This window comes from Dipodomys ordii, unplaced genomic scaffold (genome assembly GCF_000151885.1).
Source record: "Dipodomys ordii isolate 6190 unplaced genomic scaffold, Dord_2.0 Scaffold2, whole genome shotgun sequence".
NCBI lineage: Eukaryota > Metazoa > Chordata > Mammalia > Rodentia > Heteromyidae > Dipodomys > Dipodomys ordii.
Window position 1 is genome coordinate 12,392,355 of NW_012267218.1, and position 24,571 is coordinate 12,416,925.

At 41.4% G+C, this 24,571-nt stretch overlaps 1 protein-coding gene across 1 annotated transcript in view; it reads left to right on the forward strand.

Annotated features, from left to right (window-relative positions):
• Kcnk10 (potassium channel, two pore domain subfamily K, member 10) overlaps positions 1-24,571 on the forward strand; it is a 132,087-nt gene that overhangs the window by 78,393 nt on the left and 29,123 nt on the right. Inside the window, 3 exon segments of the mRNA XM_013014619.1 lie at positions 475-481; positions 2,502-2,544; positions 7,768-7,928. Of these exon segments, the coding sequence (XP_012870073.1) occupies positions 475-481; positions 2,502-2,544; positions 7,768-7,928 (211 nt within the window).

Consider the following 24,571-nt stretch of genomic DNA (forward strand, 5'->3'; position numbering starts at 1 on the left):
TTCTGAGCTCTGGATGGAGTTACTATCACATCCTAAGAAATAAATAGGAAATCTCTTGTTTACCAGAGTCAATATGATTCAAATTTAAATAATTCATATTTGTGTATGTAGCTACAACTGGAAAGAAAACCCTAAATATATATACATATATATGTATATGTGTGTGTATCTATCTATCTATCTATCTATCTATCTATCTATCTATCTATCTATATATATATGCATGGGAAAGAGCTCAGGAGGGTCTGTAATTGTCTCCTGACCCCAATGCTAATGTCGGACCTTGCTGGTCACTGTGGCTTCTATCTCCTCATCTCCTGTATGCTTGGGCCATGTGTTCCAGAGTTAGAGTTTAAACAGAACATCCTGTCAGATGCGCCTCCAGGTTTACATACCCATGTTCTGGCTGTTTGGAAGGCTACTCCCTCGTTAGCAAGAGGTTGGATGATGTGACACCACGTATGCACAGGATAGGGACCTTGTCCCAAATCACAAAGATGCTGGATGCCCACAGGAAACTATTACAAAATAAACATGCAAACAGAACAGACAAAAATAAAACCCATGGTACAGAGTTAGCACTGGTGGTTAGGTTATTGTTTTATTCAATTTAGAAAACATGATACTGTTCTCTTTTTCCTTTTTTTTAAAAAAAAACTGAGAGATAATGTGTGGTAAATAGAATACCAGTTGGATGGCTGAATTTTCACCCCAGAGTAGAGAGTGTCTTCATAAAGTCATACAGTTAGAGAATTTCAAAGAAAACTGTAATGCAAAGTAAGTAAGAATAGGGAGGTGAGGAAATAATTGCTTTTCTCCTTACTTGGTGGTAAATTCATTCATTGTAAGGCTTTAATAGAATACGAAGAAATCAAGGACTGTTAATTCTTTCAGTTCTTCCTGGGAAATTTCCACTGTTTAGGAGTCAAGAAAGCAGAGCGTGAATAGTGAGGAGCTGCGTTCTCATTAATTGTGAAATAAACAAATACTAGCCTGCTTGCTTGAATTAAATAGTTTGCAACACAATATTGTCCATATTTCTTTATGCAATTAGTAATGGTAGCACTCCCAATGTCTTGATATTTCCCTTTTACCTTTCCCACTGTGATCACATGTGAGAGGCTTAAGCTATTTCTACTTTTGTTAGAGTGTTGACACCACAAGGAAACCTTTGTTCAGGAAGCACAGTTTTCATCTTTGCTTGTTTCCTTGGAAAGGCTTCCTTGGAAGGGATTGTTCTGTTAAAGGGCATGGACCTGAAGGACTTGGCAGATTGCTTAAAAAAAACCTCTCACGAGCAGCATGAGGTTATATACTTTTCAGATGCAAAAACTATGCTTATTATTTAGAAAGTGAAGGGAAGAGATCTTAGAAATAGAAAAGTCCTCATTGAAAAGCAGCAGTACTATTCAGTATCAGAGGTTCCTTTAATCTGAGAATATCAAAGCACTTCTTTTAAAAAGCCTTTCTGATGATGAAAGATACAGAGATTTGTATTTATACACTTTCTGTTCATATCCATGGATTTGTGTACAAGGATTCCACAAACTGCGGATTAAGAGTACTTAAAAGAAAAATAAGAGACACCTGTATTGATCATGTAGAGGTTTTTTTTTTTTCCATGTTGTTATTCCGTACCAACATGGTATAACCACTATTTGCAGAGCATTTACATTGCATGAAAGTTTCCTTGTTGTTCATTTTTTTTATTTAAGCCGTTATACAAACTGTCAACATGTCAATTTATAAATATAATGTGTCTTGGCCAATGTTATCCTTTCTACCACATCTCCATCTATCTCAGCCCTACTCATCCAATCAGTTATTTTTGAAAGGTTCCATTTTGACGTGTGTCCATTGGCTATAATGACTTTATTCATCCATCTTTTTTCTCTCCATACTTCTGCCCTCCCCTCGAGTTACAACCCCTCTCCTACAAACATGTTTCAGCTTCCTAGTCTTCATTTTATTAAACTGTAAGTTAGTTTTTCAAAGGAGTTACTCCCCTGAAGACACCATACTTTAGTTACGATGTTTGTGTATAATGTATATGTATCTGTATGTTTTCATAGATGTTTTTAATTTAGATCTAACTTCCCCATATTAGAGAAAACCTATATTCTTTGTTTCTCTGAGCCTAACTTATTTCACTTGACATTTTTTTCAGATCCATCCACCTCCCTGCAAATGAATGAATGAATAAATGAATAAAACATACATTATTCTCTGTGTGTGTGTGTGTGTTTGTGTGTGTGTGTGTGATTTCCTGATTCATCTACTGTAGAGCAGCCAAGTTATTTGTATTAACTTGGCTATGGTGACTTGTACATCAATGAACATGGGTGTTAAGTGGATTTACTTTATTTGGACTTGTAATCTTTTGGATAAATACCTGAGAGTGATATTTCTGATAGTTTTATGTTTCATTCTTTTTTGAGGAATATCCAAAGTTCTTTCCGTAATGGTTGCACTATTTTACATTCCCACCAACAATGTAATAGAATTCCTTTTTCCACTTCCACCCCCACATCCTCACCAGCATTGGCTATTTGTATTCTTGATAATGGCTATTTTTACTGGAGTGAGATAGGACTCGGTGTTGTTTTGATTGGCATTTCATTTTATGGCCACGCATAAAGTGTTACAAGTAATTTAGAGATGATGAGGATGGAGGGAAATGTGTAGGCTCATACTCAAATACAGTATTTTACGTAAGTAATTTGAATTTTTGCTATCTGCACGAGCTCCTGGAACCTATCCTGCATGGATACCAACAGGCAATACACCAGGCACTTCTCCAAATCAGTAGCCATACCAGAAGGAAACCCAGAAGGACTGCTCAGTCCTTGTCAAGGGTGCCCAGCATCCTTTCTCTTTAGCTATCACTGATTCTGATGTAAAATCCCTTTGCCTGTTGACGATTGACTCTGCTAGTGGATCTCTAGCAACTGGCTTTATAAGTTGGAGAAATGATGCACATTTGTGTATTCAGATACTTTTCTACAAATTGTGACTAGCAGAAGGGCAGCAACGGATTGCATTCTTTCTAACAGTTATGGATGGCAATTGGAATGTAGTCTTTGAAGCATTTTCTGACTGAGTCACTTTGCTCTACCTACATCAGAGAAAGTATCTGGTTTAGGTTTCAGATGGTATCTGGTGACTTTATCACTTGCTTGGCAGCCTCTACTAACGTGTTTACCAAGGTGCTAAGGTAGCTCATTGTGTTTCTGCGGCACTTTGACTGGATGTTTATTTAACCGTGGCTGTGGGCATAGAAGTCATTGTTCCTAACACTTCCTGAGTGCTTTATTAAATACTAGACACTATGTGTCATGTATAATCTCATTTAATCTAGCAGTAACCACACAAGGTACGTACTGTTATAGCCATGTTTTACCTATGGGAAGACTGAGGCTCACAGAAGTTCAGTTTTGCCCATTATCTCACAGGCAGTAAGCCTAGTCAGCAATGGAATCTTAACATCCTTCACCAGGTCTGGCCATACAGTTTGTGAGGCCCAGTGCAAAATGAAAATGTGGTACCTTATTTAAAAACAAACTGATTAAGAACCTAAAATGTCAAGAGCAGGCCATTCAACCAAGCATGGGGTCCTTTTAAGTGTGAGGTCCTGTGTGACCACATGATTTTCACATCCACTGAGCAGGTCCACACGAATAGACTGGCTGCTTCCAGAATGTACTCTGAACTAAACAGTTTGGCAAAACCTTGACTTTGACTTTGGTGTAGAGGTAGCACATGGAAGGCTTGTGTGTGTGTGTGTGTGTGTGTGTGTGGTCTAAGTTCTTTTTAACACATCTGTTTTTGGTTCATAAAGGACTTGGAACTGTTTTCTACAGTTTGATGGGTGAGCAGAGTTCCACCCCTCAGAACAGCTCTGTTCCTGGGTGTGTCCTTGCAGGGCAGCTCATCTGCTGCTGAAAGTCACCAGCATCCAATTGAACTTCTTGTACTTTTTGCTTTACTTCCAGTGTTCCAGATTAGTTTTCCTGGGAAGTTGCTGCTCTAGCAGCTGTGTCACTATTCTTATTTCTCAGTCTCAATGGCCTCTGGCTGCCCACAAGTAACATATACCTACTATCCAGCCATACGCCCACCTAAGCCACGAGCCAACCTAGCTCATTGTATAGTCATTTGGTCCCTTGTCTGGGTGCCTTTGGGAAAACAGCAGAGTTTCTGCAAGAAAAATAGGAACCCACCATCTATTTGCTCCTAAGGCTTTGTTTTCCTGGAGACATATTGTTCAGAAGTATAAAGCCACAGGGCACAATGATCATCACTCATGCTTACTGAGACTTACCTTGTGCAGTCTTTATATGCATTGAGTCCTTATGTGTAACTCATGCTTCTCATGTAGCTATGATGCGATGTGTTTAATAGTCCAATGGCTATGATGTGATGTGTTTAATAGTCCCACCTTTCAGATAGGAAGAATGTGAGGCAGAGAAGTTGAGATAATTTCCCCAAGATCCAATAAATTGAAGAATCAGAACAGGAAACCATGTGGATTCCAACTCTAGAGCCTGCATATAAGCATAACACCTGATTTCAGGTTTCTAACAGGTGTTTTGGAAAGATGGGCAGGGCAGTCCTACAGGTACAGTATACCTAGATCCAAAGTCAAGCGAAGGACCCTTTCATTGCTTCAGAGAGAAGTTGCAAATTACAGAATTTTTCCAAAGTGACAATGTGGAGGGTCAAGTGTTTTTGCTTTTGTTTTTCCATATAGGTTCCTAGAGGCAGGAAAACGCAGGCATTTACAGGCTCACCTGCAAAATTTAGCATTTCTCAAGAATACAATCACTTTATGTCTCCTATGAAGTGAGTTATCATAAAAAGAGGCCCTTAAATTTTTCTAGAGACTTTATTTCTAGGTGAACTTCATTTTAGTGTTCCAGTCTATGAAAATTCACCCAATACTACTACTACAACTAATATTATTAATAATATTTGCATTGGCATACTTTAGTAATAATAATAATTTGTAGTGGTATGATACTTTAATAGGTTTTTTTTTCAGTAGTAAGGCTTGAACTCAGGGCCTGGGTGCTGTCCCTGAGCTTTTTTGCTCAAGGCTAACACTCTAATACTTTGAGCCACAGTGCCACTTCCATTTTCCTAGTGGTTAACTGGAGATAAAGGTCTCATGGCCTTTCCTGCCCGGGATGGCTTTGAACCACTATCATCATATCTCAGCCTCCTGAATAGATAGGATTACAGATGTGAGCCACTGGTGCCAGGCAGGCTAGTTTACTGGTTTTCATTTCACATTTTTCTTGAATTCCTCTAACACTAGGACTCGGAGAGGTTAAGTAGTCTCAGGGCAACCAGGCGGTAGAAGGTAGATAGAACTGAACCTGGACCCTCATCCCCCGGCACCTCTCTGGCCCTCCTTGGTGACACTGACATGCCTTGAGAACAGAGTACCTTAGCCCAGATGTGCAAAGCCGTCTGAGAGCTGGAAGAACAGTATAGCACATGTCAGGATCAGTAAGATGCCCATTCAATGGGTTCAAAGCTTCATTTTTCCTGTGTCTGTTTCTTTCAGAGATACTCAAACTAAAAGGAAATCAAGCAATTACGATACAGTCCACTTAGAGTTCTTATGCATCCACAAAACTAGAATATTTCCAAGAGTCACCATAAATGTGTGAACAGCTGTAGACAGATGTTTGTTTCCTTTGCAATAGGGCTAAGTTAATGTAACTCAGATTGTTCTGGAGGAGAATGCTTGGTGAAATGATTTTGTTCAAATTCCTGCAAGTCTTGAGAAAAGTTCCCCAAGTAGTTTTGTCAGTTTCAATCAAAAGGATGGTGAGTAAAAGTAATTTAAAATGAGGAAGTCTTGCCTTGAGCATTCATTTACAGAATGGAAACTACACTTTAAATAATCTGTGACAGGAGGTTTGAATGGTTCCAAACAGAACATTGAGACAGAAAATAGCCAAGTGACTCATTCCCAAAGGCAGAAGTCAACGGTGACTTCTCCAGGCTTGTAGGAGGAAAAATGATGGAGCAAGTCATCCACATCATTTCTTACTCTGCCACATTCTCAGTGTGTGTGTAAACATGGACTGATAACTCACTCATTGCATAGATTCACATACAGGCCTCACGAGAGCTACCCAAATTTGGGAGAATGGTTAGGCAATATCTACGGTAGACACTGGCTAACATGAGGGTACAATGCTAATTGTTATGGGATTGGATATTAATTGAGGCTCTCATCTCCCACCCTTTTTCTTCTAGTTCCATCTGATAGAGTGTACCCAATATTCATTATACATGCATTGCTTATATGATTGCATTTTTTTCCTGAGGTACTGGAGATGGATCCCAGAGCTTCATAAGCACTCTTCTACTTGAGATAAATCCTCAGTCCTGCAATTGCAAAATTCTACTTCCAGATGTTCAGGTTCTCATAAACCATCATGTCCAGGACACTTGGCATTTCTGAAAAGGACAGTATCATTTCTGTCAGAATTGTTTTTATTTTTATTGTGAAAATACTGTACAGAAGGGTTACAATTACACGGGCAAGAATTCCATTGTGTATATGTACCACATTTTCTTGATCCATTCATCTACTGAGGGGCATCTGGGTTGGTTCCATATCTTAGCTATGGTAAATAATGCTGCAATTAACATAGTTGTGCTGGTAGCCTCCTCCTTTGTTTCCCCTTCCCATCCCTTCCCATCCTACCCCATCCTCCCACTCAATCCTCCTCCCCCCCCCAAAGTTGTAAAGTTCATTTTCGACATACTAACTTGTACATCTCATTATTGCAATGGGTCCACCTGTATCCCTATTTAAATGATTTCCTTTTTCACTTCCCTTCCACAAATTATACCGACATCAAATACAGTGAAAGCAGGGGTTATACCATGGGGGAGGGACATACAAAGCAACAAAGAAATAATCTTATAAATGTGTTAGAAACAATCACATGAAAGAAAAAAAAACATTTGAATGCATATCTTAGGGTTCATTTCCCTAACATCAACTTATCTGACCTTTTCTGCTTGACTCAGACATTTACTAGTTATTGCAAATAAGGGAAACCATGGGACCTATGTTTCTTTGGGCCTGGCTTACTTCACTTAATATAATTTTTTCCAAGCCTTTCCATTTCCTAACAAATGGGGCAATGTCATTCTTTCTGATGGAGGCATAGAATTCCATTGTGTATATGTACCACATTTTCTTGACCCATTCATCTACTGAGGGGCATCTGGGTTGGTTCCATATCTTAGCTATGGTAAATAATGCTGCAATTAACATAGTTGTGCTGGTAGCTTTAGTGTGGTCTTGTTTGTGAACATTTGGGTAAATGCCCAAAAGTGGGATTGCTAGGTCATAGGGGAGCTCTATGTGGAGTCTTTTAAGGAACCTCCAAAGTTTACACTCCCACCAACAATGCAGTAAGGTTCCCTTCTGACCACATCCCCTCTAGTATCTGTAGTTATTAGAGTTCTTGATTATAGCCATTCTAACTGGGGTGAGGTGGTATCTCAATGTTGTTTTGATTTGCATTTCTTTTATGTCTGCCAGAATTTTTTAAAGGATCTATTAAGGTCCAGGAAACTATTTACAAAGAAGGCTGGAAGAGAAGCAATGGGACAATGAAGTTCTACTGCCAAATACTCAAAATGGGGAATGTACAGATCTGTGAATTCTTTGGTTAGTATTTCACCTTCTCTTCCCTCTCACCACTTTCCCTCTTTCTTTCTACGATTTCTCACTAGGGTATGGGAATATTGCTCCAAGCACTGAAGGAGGCAAAATCTTTTGTATTTTATATGCCATCTTTGGGATTCCACTCTTTGGTTTTTTATTGGCTGGAATTGGAGACCAACTTGGAACCATCTTTGGGAAAAGCATTGCAAGAGTGGAGAAAGTCTTTCGAGTGAGTACTGCATCTATTTCACCCTTAACTACTGTGATCCAGGGTTCAGAAGGCATTATCAGGGCCCCACGTTTTCTTTTTAAATAAAATAGTTTAATGTTCTGACTGTGTTTTCTGTTTGGGCCAATGGCAGAGTTACTAAATGCCAAAATTCCCTTCTCTCGAATTGCTCCCTACTTTATAACGGTACTTGTGGAAATACAGTACAAGATGGCTAAGGACTAACACTAAGATGCACACAGTGTCATAGTCGGTTTACACTGCTAGCACAAAATCCCTGAGATAGGGTGATTTATTTTTTTTTATTTATTATTTATTTTTTGGGTCTGGTCATGGGGCCTGAACTCTGGGCCTGGGCTCTGTCCCTCAGCTCTTCAGCTCAAGGCTAGTGCTCTACCACTTGAGCCACAGCGTCACTTCTGGCTTTTTGTTTTCTTCTGCTTATGTGGTGCTGAGGAATCGAACCCAGGGCCTCATGCATGCAAGGTAAGCACTCTACCACTGAACCACCTTCCCAGCCCCGAGATAGGGTGATTTATGAAAAGCAGAAATTTACTTCTCCAAGTTTGGCTGCTGAGGGTCAGAGATGAAGGTCTGAATTGTCTTCTGAGGGTCCTGTTTGTCCTCTTTAAGCAGACATCTTTTTGGAAGGAAAGAATGCTATGTGCTCACATGGGCAGAAGGGATGGAAGAGAAAAGGGACTAAACACTGGGTGAACTCTCTTTATAAAAGCCCATTCAAGAATGAGGAGCCCTGAGGATGGAATTGTATTGTAAAGGCTCACACCTTTTAGTACTGTCTCACTGGTCATGATGTTTTAACAGCTGAGTTTTGTAGGAGACACATTCAAATCACAGCACTCAGCTTCTTAAAGATGGAAAATGGTTTCCATAGTGGTTTTGCAAGGAAACAGAACAATGTAAATGCACTCATGTTCTTATCAGAACTCCTTGCCTTCATTTCATTTATAGCTGCAATGCTTCCAGGCTGATCCTAGCTTCTTGCAAAAGCTGGTCCTCTCTGAACTCTGCTCTGGGTGTGGCTCCTCTCCATTCTGCCTCCTCCTGCTGAAGGATCCCTCAGGACTAGCCAGCGCATTGATATGACTCAGGCTAAGGGAGTAGCTGAGGTTTGTTACTGACTTAGTGTTTTCCTCTGGGAAGTATGTAAACAAGAGACCCAAATCTCAATTCAAGGAATTGCTTTCCTAAAGATGATAATACGCCTCGCATTGGTGATAGGAGGGTGGGTGGCAGTGGTTATGGACTGAGGTTTTAAAGCCCTTGAACTCACATCCACTCACTTAATTCTATAGAACTCTTGTCTCGTTCTAAGTTTATCTCTGCTCTTTGGCCAGTCTTGACTTAAGTCTCAAGTGTTCCAGACTTTTCAGCATGAGAAAGAAAATTATTTTTGATCGTGACTTAATGCTTTTTTTCCCCAATGTAGACACAATCATGTTATTTGTTTTTTTCATTTTGAAGTATTTGCACAAAGGATTTCAATTCAGCATGTCAGTTTATGAGCACAATGCATCTTTTTTTTTTTTAAAAAAAGACTTGTGTCTGTATAAAATGGTTTCACTTCAACAAGTCAGTCTATGATATAAGCTATCTTGATCAATTATTCCATCATTCTCCCCAGATGACTTAGTTTAAAAAAAATAACATGGGCTGGGAAGGTGGCTCAGTGGTCTAGAGCACTTGCCTTGCATACTTGAGGCCCTGGGTTCGATTCCTTAGCACCACATAAGCAAAAAGAAAAAAAAGCCGAAGTGGCGCTGTGGCTCAAGTGGTAGAGTGCTAGCCTTGAGCTGAAGGGCTGAGAGACAGCGCCCAGCCCCAGAGTTCAAGCCCCACTAACGGACAAAAAAAAAATAAAATAACATTTTGAGAACTTTCTCAGAACCTAGCAACCATGGGCAAAGATACATGAGGGGTGGTCTTTTTTTTTTGCTCTCTCTTTGAGATAAGAACTTTCAAACTATATTCAAGGCTGCCCCTCAGATCCTGGCTTATACTTCTCTTTAGAAGAATGCTAGAGAGTCTCCCAGGTGAGCAGTTTCAGAGTTTGTTTAGGTACATCTGCTAGCTCATTGATTCTGGGTAAGCTGTGTTAATTTGCTCATTAACCAAAGAGGATGTAATGTGGATCTATTTTATAACATTTTGGTAATTAAATGAAATAAGGTATGGGAAAGAGATTGGCACAGGGCCACACACGTAGAGTTCAGAGCTGTTGTGCATTAGTCCTGAGAGGAGAACTTTCTTGGCAGGCTAGCTGCGCACTCAGTTTTAGCTGAGTAGCTCCACGTGGAAATTTCTCTGGAATATCTCACAACCTTTGCTCTCTGGGTATTGGAGCTAGGGGGCCTCATTGGAGCCTGCACCTGGCTTCTCAGTGTGGTCACCATGGAAACTGCAGTCCTCAGCTTCTCAGATGTTTAGGGCTCCCTGACTCTGATGTGTCTCCACATCGCCTGAATGTCCCTGTGAGAAAGGGCCATTCATTTCCCTGCTAGAGGAAAATGAAATCTGGTGGATTAAACACTTGAAAGCACATGAGCTCTCACATGATGAAATGCCTGATCTGGTATGCTACTTTCTATGTCGTTTCTCTAGCTCTGTTTTCTTAGTTGTAGAAGAAAAGGGTTTTGGACTGCATGCTTTTCAAATCCCTCTTGGCAATCAAACAAAACAAAAATGTACTGGCTGCTAAATGAGGGAAGAGCTTGCGATCACTTTACTGCATCTGGTATCAAGTTAGAACTTATTCTCTCCCCTTTAAGCATTCTAGATGACAGGTCCAGTGTGCCATTCTCCTTCTTACAGCTGTGTACATGGGCCTTTCAATAGACTGTGGGGCAGAGCCTTAAACAAAATCTCATTTTCCATTTTTATAATGAAGGCCCTGTAGGTCCTTGTAGAGCCATCAAAGACCGGGAGCTGGCCTGGGGCCATAGCTCAAGTGTTAGAGTGGCTGCTAGGTCACTGGGTTCAGTCCCCGGTATATCAAGAGGAAAAATAACAAGAAAAGAAAAGAAAAGAAAGACTAGGGAATTGTTCAGAAAGGCGAGATAGACATGTACCATTGAATTGGCAGTACATAATAGACTAAAAGGCGTACTTGCTGAATATGGGCAGGACAAATGGAGTTCCAGGAAATACGAGTATCCTTCTGAATATGCAAAGATACACACAACCCCTCCTGCAGCTGTTTGCTAGCTGTGGGTGAAGTTTTCAAAGGGGGGGGATCCCTTTAAAGCTCTCTCATCCATTCATGTAAAGTACATTTAAGTGGCTAGCTATTCCTAGGTGATGATTTGAGGGATGAAAATTATATAAACCAACAAAGCTTGGGGGCTCTCAAGGGGAAAGTTTATGTATAAAAAAAGATCTCCATAGTGATTAGATTAAACATCTTCATATAATATGTTTTCTCTCAGCTGGCTCTTGGGAAGAGGATTTAAATTTTTTTTTTTTGGAGTAAAAAGCAAACAGCTGGGCGTCGGTGGCTCCTGCCTGTAATCCTAGTTACTCAGGAGGCTGAGATCTGAGGATTGTGTTCAAAGCCAGCTCAGGCAGGAAAGCCCCTAAGACTCTTATCTCCAATGAACCACCAGAAAACCGGAAGTGGTGCTGTGGCTCAAGTGGTAGAGTGCTTGTCTTGAACTGAAGAGCTCAGGGACAATGCCCAGGCCGAGATTTCATGCCCCATGACCAACCAAAACAAAACAAACAAACAAACAAAACCCCCAAAAAACCCATGAAGTAATCCTGTAGGTGTCTATGTTCGAATATTTCTGGCTTTGGCCAGAAACATGAGGTTTGAGCCTCATTTTGAATTTCTGAAAGGCACCATATTCCTTAGCCATGATTTTTGTGGCTACAGAATTATAAACAGGTGGACTCCATTGCAACAATGAGATGTACAAGTCATTATGTCAAAAAACAAACTTTACAACTTTGGTGGGGGGGGTAGGGTAGGATGGGGGGGTAAGAGGGGTTGGGAAGGGATGGGAAGGGATGGGTAGGAGAAACAAAGGAGGAGGCAACAATGCTTGATAAGAAATGTACTCATTATCTTGCCCATGTAATTGTAACCCCTCTATACGGTATTTTTACAATTAAAAAAAATTAAAAAATAAAAAAGAATTATAAAATGCCTGACTATTGGCTTAAAAAAAAGAATGAATAAGTAAGAATGCTTTCTTCTCCTATGGAGTTCAGAATGAATTGAGGTATCAGACAGATATCAAAATGTCAACTTTATTGCTGATGAGCTGACCAGAAAATGTAGCTTTTTATTTTGTTAAGTATTTTTTGCAGTGCATAAAAATTTAATTTTGATAGAGTCAGACTTATTATTTAATTCATGCATCATACCTTTGGGTAGTTAGCCAAAAGGTCATTGCCAATCTCAATGTCATCTAGACTCTCTACTGGGTTTTCTGGTTTCATAGTTGTGTATTTTACGTTTTTGTCTGTGATCCATTTTGAGCTGTCTTTGGGGGAAAGTGTAAGGTCTGTATCCACATCATTAAAAAAAAGGGTATGTTCTGTTTTTCAGTACCATTTTCTGAAAAGACTACCTCTTGATTGCCTTTGTCCTTTTGTAAAGATAAATCGACTGCTCTTATACGGATCTGTTTCAGGGCTTCCTATTCTGCTTATTGATCTATTTATTTTTCTACCAATGCTACACTCTATTAGCATACTTTTAAAAGTAAGGTTGTAGTCAGGTAATGTCATTTCTCCAACTTTCTCCTTCAATATTGTGTTGGCAGGGACTCTTTTTCCAGAGGAAATCTTTCCTGGAATTTACCTGGCAGATTTTGTTTGTTATTTCATTGACTAGACTGGGATCACATGACTATTCTCACCTGCAAGGTGAGAAAAGCAGGTATCTAGTAAAGGACGATTGGGGATGACTTAGACCAGTGAGTCTCCAAGTGTGATTCCTTTGCTATTTGCATCATCATCCCCTGGAAACTTGGTAGCCATAAGTACTCTGGGAGGGAATGTAACCTAGAAATCTGTGCATAGCAAGCTCTCCAGGTGGTTCTGATGCCTATTCAAAATGTTGGAACCCAGAAAAGAGAAGTCCTATTTTGGCTGATGAAGATCTGTCACGGGCATGGATCGGAAGCTAGCCATCCAGACCACTCATAGGAAAGCTGTGTTATTTCCCTCTTGTCACAGTTGGGAGGCCTTTGGGATCTTTCAGTTGGTTAGGAGAGCTAGCTCCTGTACTGCCAACCAACAGCCTGAGCTTATTCTCACCTCTGTTAGCTCTGCTGTGGTCCAGGGAATGCTCTGGGCTTTAGGATTTGCTGTGGTGGGGAGAGTTGGAAATTATAGTGTGTGTGTATGTGTGTGTGTGTGTGTGTGTGTGTGTGTGTATGCGTGTCTGTGTGTCTGTGTGTCTGTGTGGTGTTTAAAGAGTTTTGGAATCCAGGGTGAGCCCATTGACTTGAACTAGACACCTACCCAACAGTGAAGGGGGCCTGCATTGTATTGTTTGAGTTCCACATAGAAGAGGAGATGGGGAAATGAGTGAATAGTAGAGATATCCTGTGTATATTTCTTGGGATGCGCTGTTAGGCCCTACTCTAGAATGACAAGTATCCTGGGAATTTAGATACAGGTAGCCTATGTCTTCCTCTTTAGGGTAATATTATTGTGAGACACATATTTCATTTTTCTCTCTTCTCGATCATCCTCCTTTCTTGTTCTTTTTCTCCTCCCTCTCCTTCTCTTCCTCCCCTTCCTCCTGCTCTTTTTTTCTTCTTCCTTCTATATCTTCTCCTCATCCACCTTCTCCTCCTCCCTTCCCTTCTTCCTCCTCCTCCTCCTCCCTTCCTCCTCCTCCTCCTCCTCTTCTCTTCTTCCTCCCTCCTTACTTTCTTCTTGGGACAGCTTTGTGGTTTGAACTCAGGTCCTTGTACTTGCTAAGCAGGTACTCTACCACTTGAGCCATGCCCACTGCCCAAGGCTCAAATCACAGCTGAGAAAATGAGGCTACTGATTTATTAAGCCACTTGTCTGGATTTGAACCAGTTATCCTGCCCTAACTTCTCTCAGGTGGGCAGGAAATATTTACTATCAGATATACTGTATCCTGCCCCACCATGAAGTCAACATGGAAGAGTCTGAGTTCCTTTAACATATCATGCTAATTAAGGTGAAAACAACTCTTCCCTACTTTCCACTGGAAAATCTGAACAGTTAGCAAAGGAGGATAATGACTTGGAATTAAGCAGTGCTGACACCAGATTCCGAAGCAGATTTTGGAAGAGAACAGCCTCTCTCTCCCCTGCTGTGGGCTGGCTTTTGTTTTGGGCCAGACTGACTGTCCTTTGATAGTTGACTGTAGGAAAACTGGCCAAATTCCAGAGCAGATCCCGCTTTCCTGCTTGGAGCTGGGCTTCGGTCTCTGGGAGTAGGCAGCTGCTTCTTCTTCTTCTTTTTTTTTTTTATCAGGCTGAACAGCAAGTTTTCTGATATTTCCTTTAAAACCATGGGGCTATATATTTTTTCTTCCTTGGTCTTTTTTTTTCTCCCCAAGGACGTAATAGAAATGTTTATTTGCTTTTGGAGCCAAGGGAAAGTGGGTGTAGCTTACAAATAACGCATTACCCTAGGCTCAGTGCCTGATTCCTTAGGGACTTTAGATCGTGCCAAATGCTTAAAACAGGGTAAAGGCAAATCTCATGATACTCAGTTCCTGGGCTTATTCATCACTGTGGAGTGGAGTAGAGGACAGGTGGAGGAAGGGAGAGTCCTGGAGGCCTCTGCCATATGGCTGTCAGGAGTCAAGCGAAAAACTGGAAGAATATACTTGGCATCTATCTTTGAGCTTGCATACAGCAGCCAAAGAATTGATTTAAAATGATTATTTACAGCAGTTAAAAAGAACACTGTTTTGAAAATTGGGTGTTATTTTCGGCTCTGTGTGTTCAATCATAGCTTCTAAGTCCTATGAACAGCGAGGATGTCCATTAGGTATTAGTTCTACACACCAGTACTGTACGTGGCTAAGTGAGGGAGGAGGGGATGGTAGTAGACTGAGTTTTTAAGAAAGAGCTGCAGTTCTGTAGCATGGAAAAGGTGCAATATTGCTGACCTTCAGTTTATAACTTGGTGAAAGTCCCTACATGTTTGTGCATGCATGTGGGTGTGTGTTTGCTGATGTGTGTGCACGTGCGGGTGTGTGCACAAATCTCTGTAGGTCTGTCTCTATAAGACACCTCTATGAATACATAGCATATTATAAATTCATAGGAAATAACTAGGATTAACGTTATGTGGATAATGTGAGTTTAGTTTTTATCCAAGATACTAGTTTTAGTGTAGACAGTTGTTTTCTTACATTTCCCCAGAGAGCTAGATGGAGATGGGAACTCATGGTCTTAAAATGCAAAAAAACAAAAGTCAATAATTCTAAAGCTTTATCAACTGGATCTCTTCCAAATAGGGACATCATCTAGTTTTAATGACAGGTCTTTGAAGGTGAGCTACATAAATAACATCCATGAACCAGACTCCACAGTAGCTCTTAATAACTGCCCAGGGCACAGTTTTACCCTAGAAGGTTCTTTTGTTTTCTCGTTTCTTCTAATGCAGAGTTTCTCAGTCTCAGTCTGGCTGATGTTTGGTTTGGGTAATTCTTTGTTCTGGAAGTTGTCCTCTCATTGTAATGTGCTAGCGTTTCCTCAGTAGATGCCAACAGAACCGTCGCTGTTCCCAATTATGACAGTTCAAAATGTCTCTAGTCATAAGTAAATGCCTTCCTCAGGTTAACGTTTCCCCAGTTAAAGACCATAGCTGGACTGGAATGGAAGAGTTCAGTTGTGACATAGGTCCTGAGGTCTACATCCTGACCAAGTCTTCCACATGAGCTCTGGCTCTCAGTCCACGGTCGTACCCATTTCTTCATGCCAGCACTATTTCTACTCAGAGCTCTTTTGTCACAGCTGAGTCCTTAAAGAGGACTTGGGAGACTCAGAGGCTGGGAGATGAGATTTTTTTTTTTTTTCACTGAGAAGGGTTAATGCCAAGAGGCTTGGCTTGCGTTGATGAGTAGATGTCAAGATACTTGGTTCTTCAGGACTCTTCAGCAGGCAAATATCTCAGCATTCACTTAGCTGATCCAACAGGGATAACTAAATGTATGATTCTTCCTCTCTCTTAGTTTATCTTTAGTAACTGGACAGTGTCTCCTTGGTATTATTTCCTATTGCCTTCTGAGATCATGGCAGGAAGCTTTAATGGCCTTGAAAGTGTATCTTTCTTTTTTAAATAAACACTAAAGCTATCAAGCTCTGACTAAAGTATAACTACTTACCATACTGTCTGGGTAGTGATTAATAATCAAACATTATTAAAGATAGGTTTAATGGTGTCTCTCTTGTTCTGACAAACATTGATCACAGATGACTTTGGAGAATGTGATTATCTCTTCTGGACAGAATTACTCCTAAACTTCCCTATGTAGGATATATTCTTGGGAGACTTGAATTTATCACTTGCTTAGTTGAGGTCAGACTGAGTGTTCTGGAATTATGGTATCTAAGTGTTAGACAGGAGTTGCTCATCTGTTTGGAGTGTTTACTGTGGGCCAGACACTGGGGTTTGGGCTTTATCCAAGCTCTGTGATAACTCTCTCAGTGACACATCATTGTCTTCCTCATTCCTGGGATCAGAATATTTCAGTCACTTCTGGGACCTGTCCAAGGTCACCCTGCCCAGAAGTGACAGAGAAAGTAATTCCAACCAAGTCCTCCTGCCCTGAGAACATACTTACATTTAATCACTTTGTGCTTTCTTCCTTCTTCCTCTTGCAAGGTAGAATTGTGTCTAATGATTCCTCAGACTCTTCATCAAAGGTTCAATGAGATCCAGGGATGGATTGGGCCAATGAGAGAAAGTTGATATTGGCCCTGCCTTAATCCATCTTCAAAGCACTTGACTTTATCCTATTGTTCATTGAATTGGATGAAAGTCTCTAGGCTTTTGTTTTGTATTTTAGATTTTTTTTTGAGCCCAAGGTGGTCTCCAACTCATGATCCACCTGCCTCAGCCTCCTGAGGAGTGTGCCACCATGCCCAGCAGTCATTCAGCAATCATTTCTTTTCCTTACAGTGCTGAGGGTCAAACCCAGGGCCTTGTGCATGCTAGGGAAGCTCTTTACCAATGAGCTCTCTCCCCAGTTTCCTCTGATCCTTCTTCAGCCTGAAGAAGGTCCTAAGACCATTATTAGCTAACATCTCTTTCTTGGTCTTCTCTATTCATGGGAATGAATGGCCCCTTGCTCGTGTCTAACTCTGTTAGGCAACCTATGCCAGATGGATTTACCACAGAGGGGCCCCTACCAGCGTGATGGCTGACTTATTCTGGCCCCCTTCCAAAAAAGCATCCACCAGGCAGCAATACCCTGTGCTCCATGCTCTTCCACTCCATTGCTCTGCCCGGCACACCCCCAACTCAGGGCTGGAAGAGAAAGAAAGACACACACTCAAAGCCAAGCTTCCTGGGTTGCTGAGGTAGCTGGCCTTGCTCTTCAAATCCATCCTCCTGGTTCGAAGGTCATCAGCCTCAGTGCTCAGCTTCCATGGTTCTGAGGACAGGAGGTTTGAGGGTATCAGCACCAAGACTTTAATTCTCATTGAGGATTTAGCTCATATCTAAACTCAAGGTTTGCTTTAGTGATATTCTGAAATTTTTCTCCCTTTCAAGAACTGTGAAGTCATTTTATTGTGTTCCGGGCTTTCTGGAGGCTCCTGACAGCCTCAACATTCCAACCTTCGTCTTACCAGCTGTTGGAGCTGCTTCTCCTTTCCTGAGAGGAAGATGGTACGGATGGACGGTGAAGTGGGAAAAGTAGCTGCAATGGTCTGCTTGCTTGCAGGAAGGGACAAGGCTGTATTTCCTGTGACTTTCAAGTCTTGGGTTTCCATCTTTATTCTCATACTAAGGTCCTTATCACCTGCTGCTAGGTGTTACAACCAAAGCCTATCTAACTGAGCCAGGTGCCAGTTGCTCATGACTGTAATCCTAGCTACTCAGGAAGCAGAGATCTGAGGATCACAGGTTGAAGCCAACCTGGGCAGAAAAGTCTGTGAGACTCCAATTACCTACCAGAGAGCCCACTTGAGCTGTGGCTCAAGGGGTAAAGCAGTAGCCTTGAGCAAAAATGCTCAGGGACAGCACCCAGGCCCTGAGTTCAAGTCCCAGGACAGGTACACACACACACACACACACACACACACATCAAACCCAAAGACTAGTTGCACTATATGTAAAGGAGAATCTATAGAAGATCTGCCAGGGATATTTTTAGGCTGTCTGGTCTCAGTGACAACATTCTGGTTTAGGGTTTTACTCACCATGAGCAGGACATTCCTATACAGACTGGATATACACGGGAGACTCAGAGGCAGGTTTAATATGCTTTTGTGTCTCACCAGAGACTCCCAAGGCTTGGAAGAACAGCGTTTGTACCATAACTCCTGTGTGTTCTAGCTCCGTGACTTTGAGCAGCTTACATTTGTTTTTTGTACTCTAATTTCTTGGTCTGCACAGGATCATAACATCTTCCTCACAGAATTGTCCTAAAAGTACCAGACAGGATACTTGAAACACAGTAAGAGCTTAATAAATACCAACTTCTCTTGTGTGTTTGTGTGTGTGTGTGCACACACATACATGTGCACATGCCTGCGTTCACCTGTACTAGGGCTTGGACTCTGAGTCTGGGTGTTATCCCTAAGCTTTTTTGCTCAAGGATAGCTCTCTACCACTTCAGCCACAGCTCCACTTATAGATTTTTGGTGGTTAATTGGAGATAACAGTCTCACAGACTTTCCTGGTTGGGTTGACTTTGAACTGCAATCCTCGGATCTCAGCTTCCTGAGTAGATAGGATTACAGGTGTGAGCAACCAGTGCCTGGCTGGCCAGTTTCCTTCTTGTTCTCTATACATTATCTTTCTTTGTCTGTGCTTTGAATCAGATCCCTTACAAAGGATGCCAGGATGATCCCAGGATTATTTCCAATGTTTAGAGAGAGGAGGCTAATACCTTGGACATTTCACCCTTTCTAGGCCTTCTCTGAAGCAGTTTTCAATAATTGTTCAGTTGCTTAATTTTGTTGCTGGGAAGATAGATACAATGGGGTGGGAGGAAAACTGGGCAGTGGAGGATGATGGATAGATGTAAGAGAAAGGATTTAGACTATGCTTTGCTTCAACAATGAAGAGTCATCAATAACCAGAAAATCAGAATAGTTAATATTTATTGATAACTTTTACTGTATGCTAGGCCCTGTAATAAATGCTTCTTTATATTCAGCATGCCATATCACCCCCCAAGACAACCTTTCAGATAATACTATCCATCCACTCTACTTCTAGGAAGTTGAGGTACAGAAAGGTTACACAACTTGCCCAAGACTGTACCTCAAGAGCACAAGGGAATTCTAGCCCAAATGTCCCTTACTGTTTGCTCTAAAATGTTGTGTCATATGTCCTGTTGTCAAGTTGTTTGAGTGCCATATTCAACATTTCAGGCTTTGCCTCTACACCCTCTAAGACACTTATCCCAAAGGAAGTCAATGACCAGGTTTACCTATTCATTTTCCCTTTTTGTCTGTTAGCCCATCCTCAGAGGAAAGTTGTGGAGTTTTCCCAAAAGCATCAATAGAGGAAACTATCTAGAGAGTAAATGGGAATTCATCCATTATCTGCAAGGTCTTGCCCATTGAAGAGACAATCACTTCCAAGACTCCCACAGGATTTATTAATTAAAGTGCTTTATATCTTTGTATGTGGGGGCCTCTAACAATCTAGTGATGCTTTAGACAGTATCTACAATTAATGGGAACTTCTGAATTATGAATGACATGTTAAGAGTTTATTAGCACTCACATTTTATTAATCTCATAACATCATCTTAATAGGTAGGTGATTCCCTGTGTTCACCCTTTTATCACTGATTTTTATAGGCCAGTTTAGTTCCTGTGGAAGGCCCTGATTTAATAGAATCAGAACCCTTAGATCTTTCAATTATATTTATCAATGCAAAAAAGTCTCCCTTCCCTTCTTGCTTTTCTCCCTTCCTCTCTACCTCCATCCTTCTCCCTTGCCTTACCTCAGCCTCCCCCTCTCCTTCCCCCCTTCCTTCCCCTCTTCCTTCTCTTCTCCTGTCCCTTCCCTTTTCCTTCCCCTCCTTCCCTCCCTCTTCCCTTCTTCCTTCCTTCCTTTCTTCCATCCTTCCTTTCCTCCCTCCCTCCCTCCTTCCTTCCTTCCTTCCTTCCTTCCTTCCTTCCTTCCTTCCTTCCTTCCTTCCTTCCAGAGATAGGGCCTAGTTGGGGGACACAGGTCACATGGGGACAAGGCTCCAAAAGGAACCTCTCGTCTGGGTCACTTTCTTTCTCTTCTTCCTATTTCTTGGCCCCCATGAGGTGAGCAGTCTCCTCTCCCACGTATTCCTTCCCTTCCCCTGCCATGATCCTCTGTCTTGCCTCAGGTCCAAAATAATGAATCCAGCTCACCAGGGACCAAAACCTCTGAAACAGAGCAAAGTAAATCTTTTCTCTTTTATTTGTCTCAGGTATTTTATCACAGTGATGACAGGCTAGCACACCACAACGGTGAGCCAAGCCAGTCATAATGCAGTGGTGTAGCTTACAACAAATTAGGATCCTGAAAACTGACAGACTTGCTTGCTGAGCGGAGTCCACTCATCATGGAGCTGAGTGTGTGATCAGTGTGTTTGCACTAGGGAAGCACCTAGGCTGATTCTAAATGACCCGTATGTCAGGAGTCATTGATAATTCTGAAAGCTTTAGCATGCTTTGCCGTAGGGAAGGGAAGATGTTGACATTACCTGTAAGTATTGAGAAGTGTTGTGGGTATTATGCTGCCCCAAAGGGGTTACTCTTTGGAGAGATGGCAGCGTGACAGACGTGTAATCACACTCTGAGCAGCGCTGCAGGAAGGGAGGTCAACAGATGTTCCCCTGAATGGATTCCAGCCTAGGCAATATGCACTTCTATAGAGGAAATGCTCTGTATTTGGAGAATGGGGATGTTTGCTAAGTTTTCATTTTCTGAGAAGAGCTGCCTTCATACACCACAGCTTGCTTGCTTGCGTCCTTCCTTCCTTCCTTCCTTCCTACCTTCCTCCTTCCCTTCCTATTTCTCTCTCTTTTTGTGATAGTGGCAGTGGTATTGTGGTACTGGGGAATGATCTCAAAGTCTTAAACTTGCAAAGTAGGTGCTCTACCACTTAAGCAACACCTGCAGCCTCTTTTGACATGGGTTACTTTTGAGATAGGGTCTTGCTATATGCCTGGGGTAGCCTAGACTGCTAAGAAGTAGGGCGAAGAGACAGTATGGTCATTCTACTTGTGCTTCCCTGTGTTGCTGGGGATAGCAGACACCTGCCATGTGCCCAGTCATTGTTCTTTCTCCACATAGCTGGGATAACAGGTGTGTGCCACTGCACCCAGCCATTGGTTGAGATTGAGTCTTGTGAATTGTTATGCTTGGGCTAACCTCAAGCCATAGTCTTTCAAACTCTACCTTCCAAGTAGATTGGATTGCAAAGTTGAGCCACCTTGTCTGGCTTACCACAGCATTCTTGGACTTAATGCCACTAATTGAGCCTTGGAAGTTTACTGCAGAGGATCTTCTTATTAGTATAGGGCTGTGGTTCTTTTTTTGTTTTTGTTTTTTTGTTTTTGGTCAGTCGTGGGGCTTGAGCTCTGGGCTTGGGTGCTGTCCCTGCACTCTTCAGCTCAAGGTGAGTGCTCTACTGCTTGAGCCACAGTGCCACTTCAGGTTTTCGAGTGGTTTGTTGAAGATAAGAGTCTCACGGACTTTCCTGCCCAGGCTGGCTTTGAACTGGGATCCTGAGATCTCAGCCTCCTGAATAGCTAGGATTATAGGTGTGAGCCACCAGTGCTTGTCAGGGCTGTGGTTCTTACTCTGTGAGTAGTGGGTCCCCCAGGAGTCACTATTGCTATTTTAAAAGATCATTAGAGGATCCTTTGTGCCTCAAGCATTGCTGTTAGATAGAATAAACCACATATCTTCACCCATGTGTGTGTGTGTGTGTGTGTGTGTGTGTGTGTGTATGTGTATGTGAGAGAGAGAGAAAGAGAGAGAGAATTTGTCATCAAGAATTAACCTATTTTAAAGAGTGATTTCTGTCCTGAATTTATTTTATTTTATTTTATTATTATTTTTTGGGTCCGGTCATGCGGCCTGAACTCTGGGCCTGGGCACTATCCCTCAGCTCTTCAGCTCAAAGCTAGCGCTCTACCACTTGAGCAACAGTGCCACTTCTGGCTTTTTTCTTTTTGCTTATGTGGTGCTGGGGAATGGAACCCAGGGCCTCAGGCATGCAAGGCAAGCGCTTTACCACTGAGCCACCTTCCCAGCCCCTCTGACCTGAATTTATAACACTAGTTGCTGCCAAAATTCCTATTGATATGTGATTAAGGAATTCTTGTATTTTTAATGTTCAAAAGGGATTTCCATACTAAGTTAAATACACTGGCTTTTCAAAGTTAAAATATCATGATTAATTTTTTTTGGAGCTGATCCTGGGATTGAACTCAAGGCCTGAGCATTGTCCCTCAGATTTTTTGCTGCTGTTACCCTACCACTTGAGCCACAGCTCCAATTCCAGCTTTATGATGATTAATTGGAGATCAGAGTTTCACAGACTTACTTGCACTGGCTGGCTTCAACCCATGATTCTCAGATCTGTCTCCTGAGTAGCTAGGATTGTAGGTGTGAACCATCAGCACCTTGGCTATGGGTCATGATGTACAAATGCTAATGAAATTAACATTTTAAAAATTTTGTCCTGCGTGAAGAAGCTAAGCAAAGAGTAATACAGGAACTGAGAGAGCAGGATGAGAATACACAAAGATCACTAAAGGCATTCATGGAATCCATTAACAAAGAGCTGAAGGAAGTCAGGGAGACCAGAAAGGGAATGCTGAATGGAATCCAACAGAAGGAATGGGAGTCCAAGGAAACCATAACCAATCAACTAAGTGATTTGAGAATCAACACTGAACACCAAATTAAGGAAGTAAAGAAGTTCATACAAGATCTAAAAGAAAGCTTCAACAAAGAATTTGAAGCCATTAAAGCTGACCAATTAGAAGGAAAAAAAAAAGAAAAACAAAGTAGAAAGTCTTGACAGCAGGTTAGACCATGCAGAAGATTGAATCTCGGGGATTGAAGACAGGCTAGATATTATAGAGAAAGAACATACAACCATCCAAGACAAGTCCAAGAAATATGATAGATCTATCCAACACTTGGAAGACACCATCAGAAGGCCTAATCTGAGGATAATGGGTGTAGAGGAGCATCTAGAAACAGAAGTTAATGGTCTAGGACATTTGTTTAACAGGATCCTAGCAGAGAACTTCCCAAACATGCAAAAAGATAGGTCTATTCAGATACAAGAAGCTTTTAGAAGTCCAAATAGACCAGAACAGAATAGGACATCCCACTGTCACATTATAATCCACACAGGATCAATTCAGACCAAGGAAAAAATCCTTAAAGCTGTCAAGGAGAAAAGATCAATCACCTATAAAGGGAAACCAACTGGAATCACCTCAGATTTCTCAGTAGAGACAATCAAAGCAAGAAGGGCCTGGAATGATGCATGCCATGCCCTAAAGACAAACAACTATCAACCAAGAATACTGTACCCAGCTAAACTCTCTTTCATAACTGAAGGCCAAATAAAAACCTTCCATAGCAAAGAAAAATTGAAACAATATATCTCCACCAAATCAGCCCTACAAAAGATTCTTTAAAGATGTCCTACACATAGAAAACCAACAAGACCGCAATAAAGGCCAAGAAACTGCACCCAAACTGAGAATCCAAGAACCATAGGAAGAACCCAGTAACTGCAGCCCCCAAGAAGGTGGATTAAATGTCAGGAACTCCCAAATACCTCTCAGTCCTATCTCTCAACATTAACGGATTTAACTCTCCAATTAGGCGACATAGACGTCTACTTGGATTGAAAAGCAAGATCCTTCTATTTGCTGCCTTCAGGAGTCACATCTTGCCCATAAAAACAAACACATTTTCAATGTTAAAGGCTGGAACAAAATCTATCAAGCAAATGGCCGCCATAAACAGACTAGAGTTGCAATCCTAATATCAGATAAAATAGACTTCAAATTAAAATTTGTGAGAAGAGATAAAGAAGGTCACTACATACTAATTAAGGGATCTCTCCTTCAAGAGGATATTACAATTCTAAATATCTATTCACCAAACAATGGAGCACCCAAATTTATCCAAGAAACACTACTTTCCCTCAAATCCCATATAGATCCAAAGACTTTGCATTCTTTCTGACCACAAGGGAATAAAATTAGAACTCAACACCAAAAGTCACCAAAGAAAGTCCTGTAACACACGGAGGCTGAACAACACACTGCTGAATCATGAGTGGGTCATGGAAGAGATTAGAAAGGAAATTCAAATGTTCATGATATTCAACAAAAATGAGCACACAAATTACCAGCTCCTCTGGGACACAGCAAAGGCAGTACTCAGGGGCAAGTTTATAGCTCTGAGTTCCTACATCAACAAATT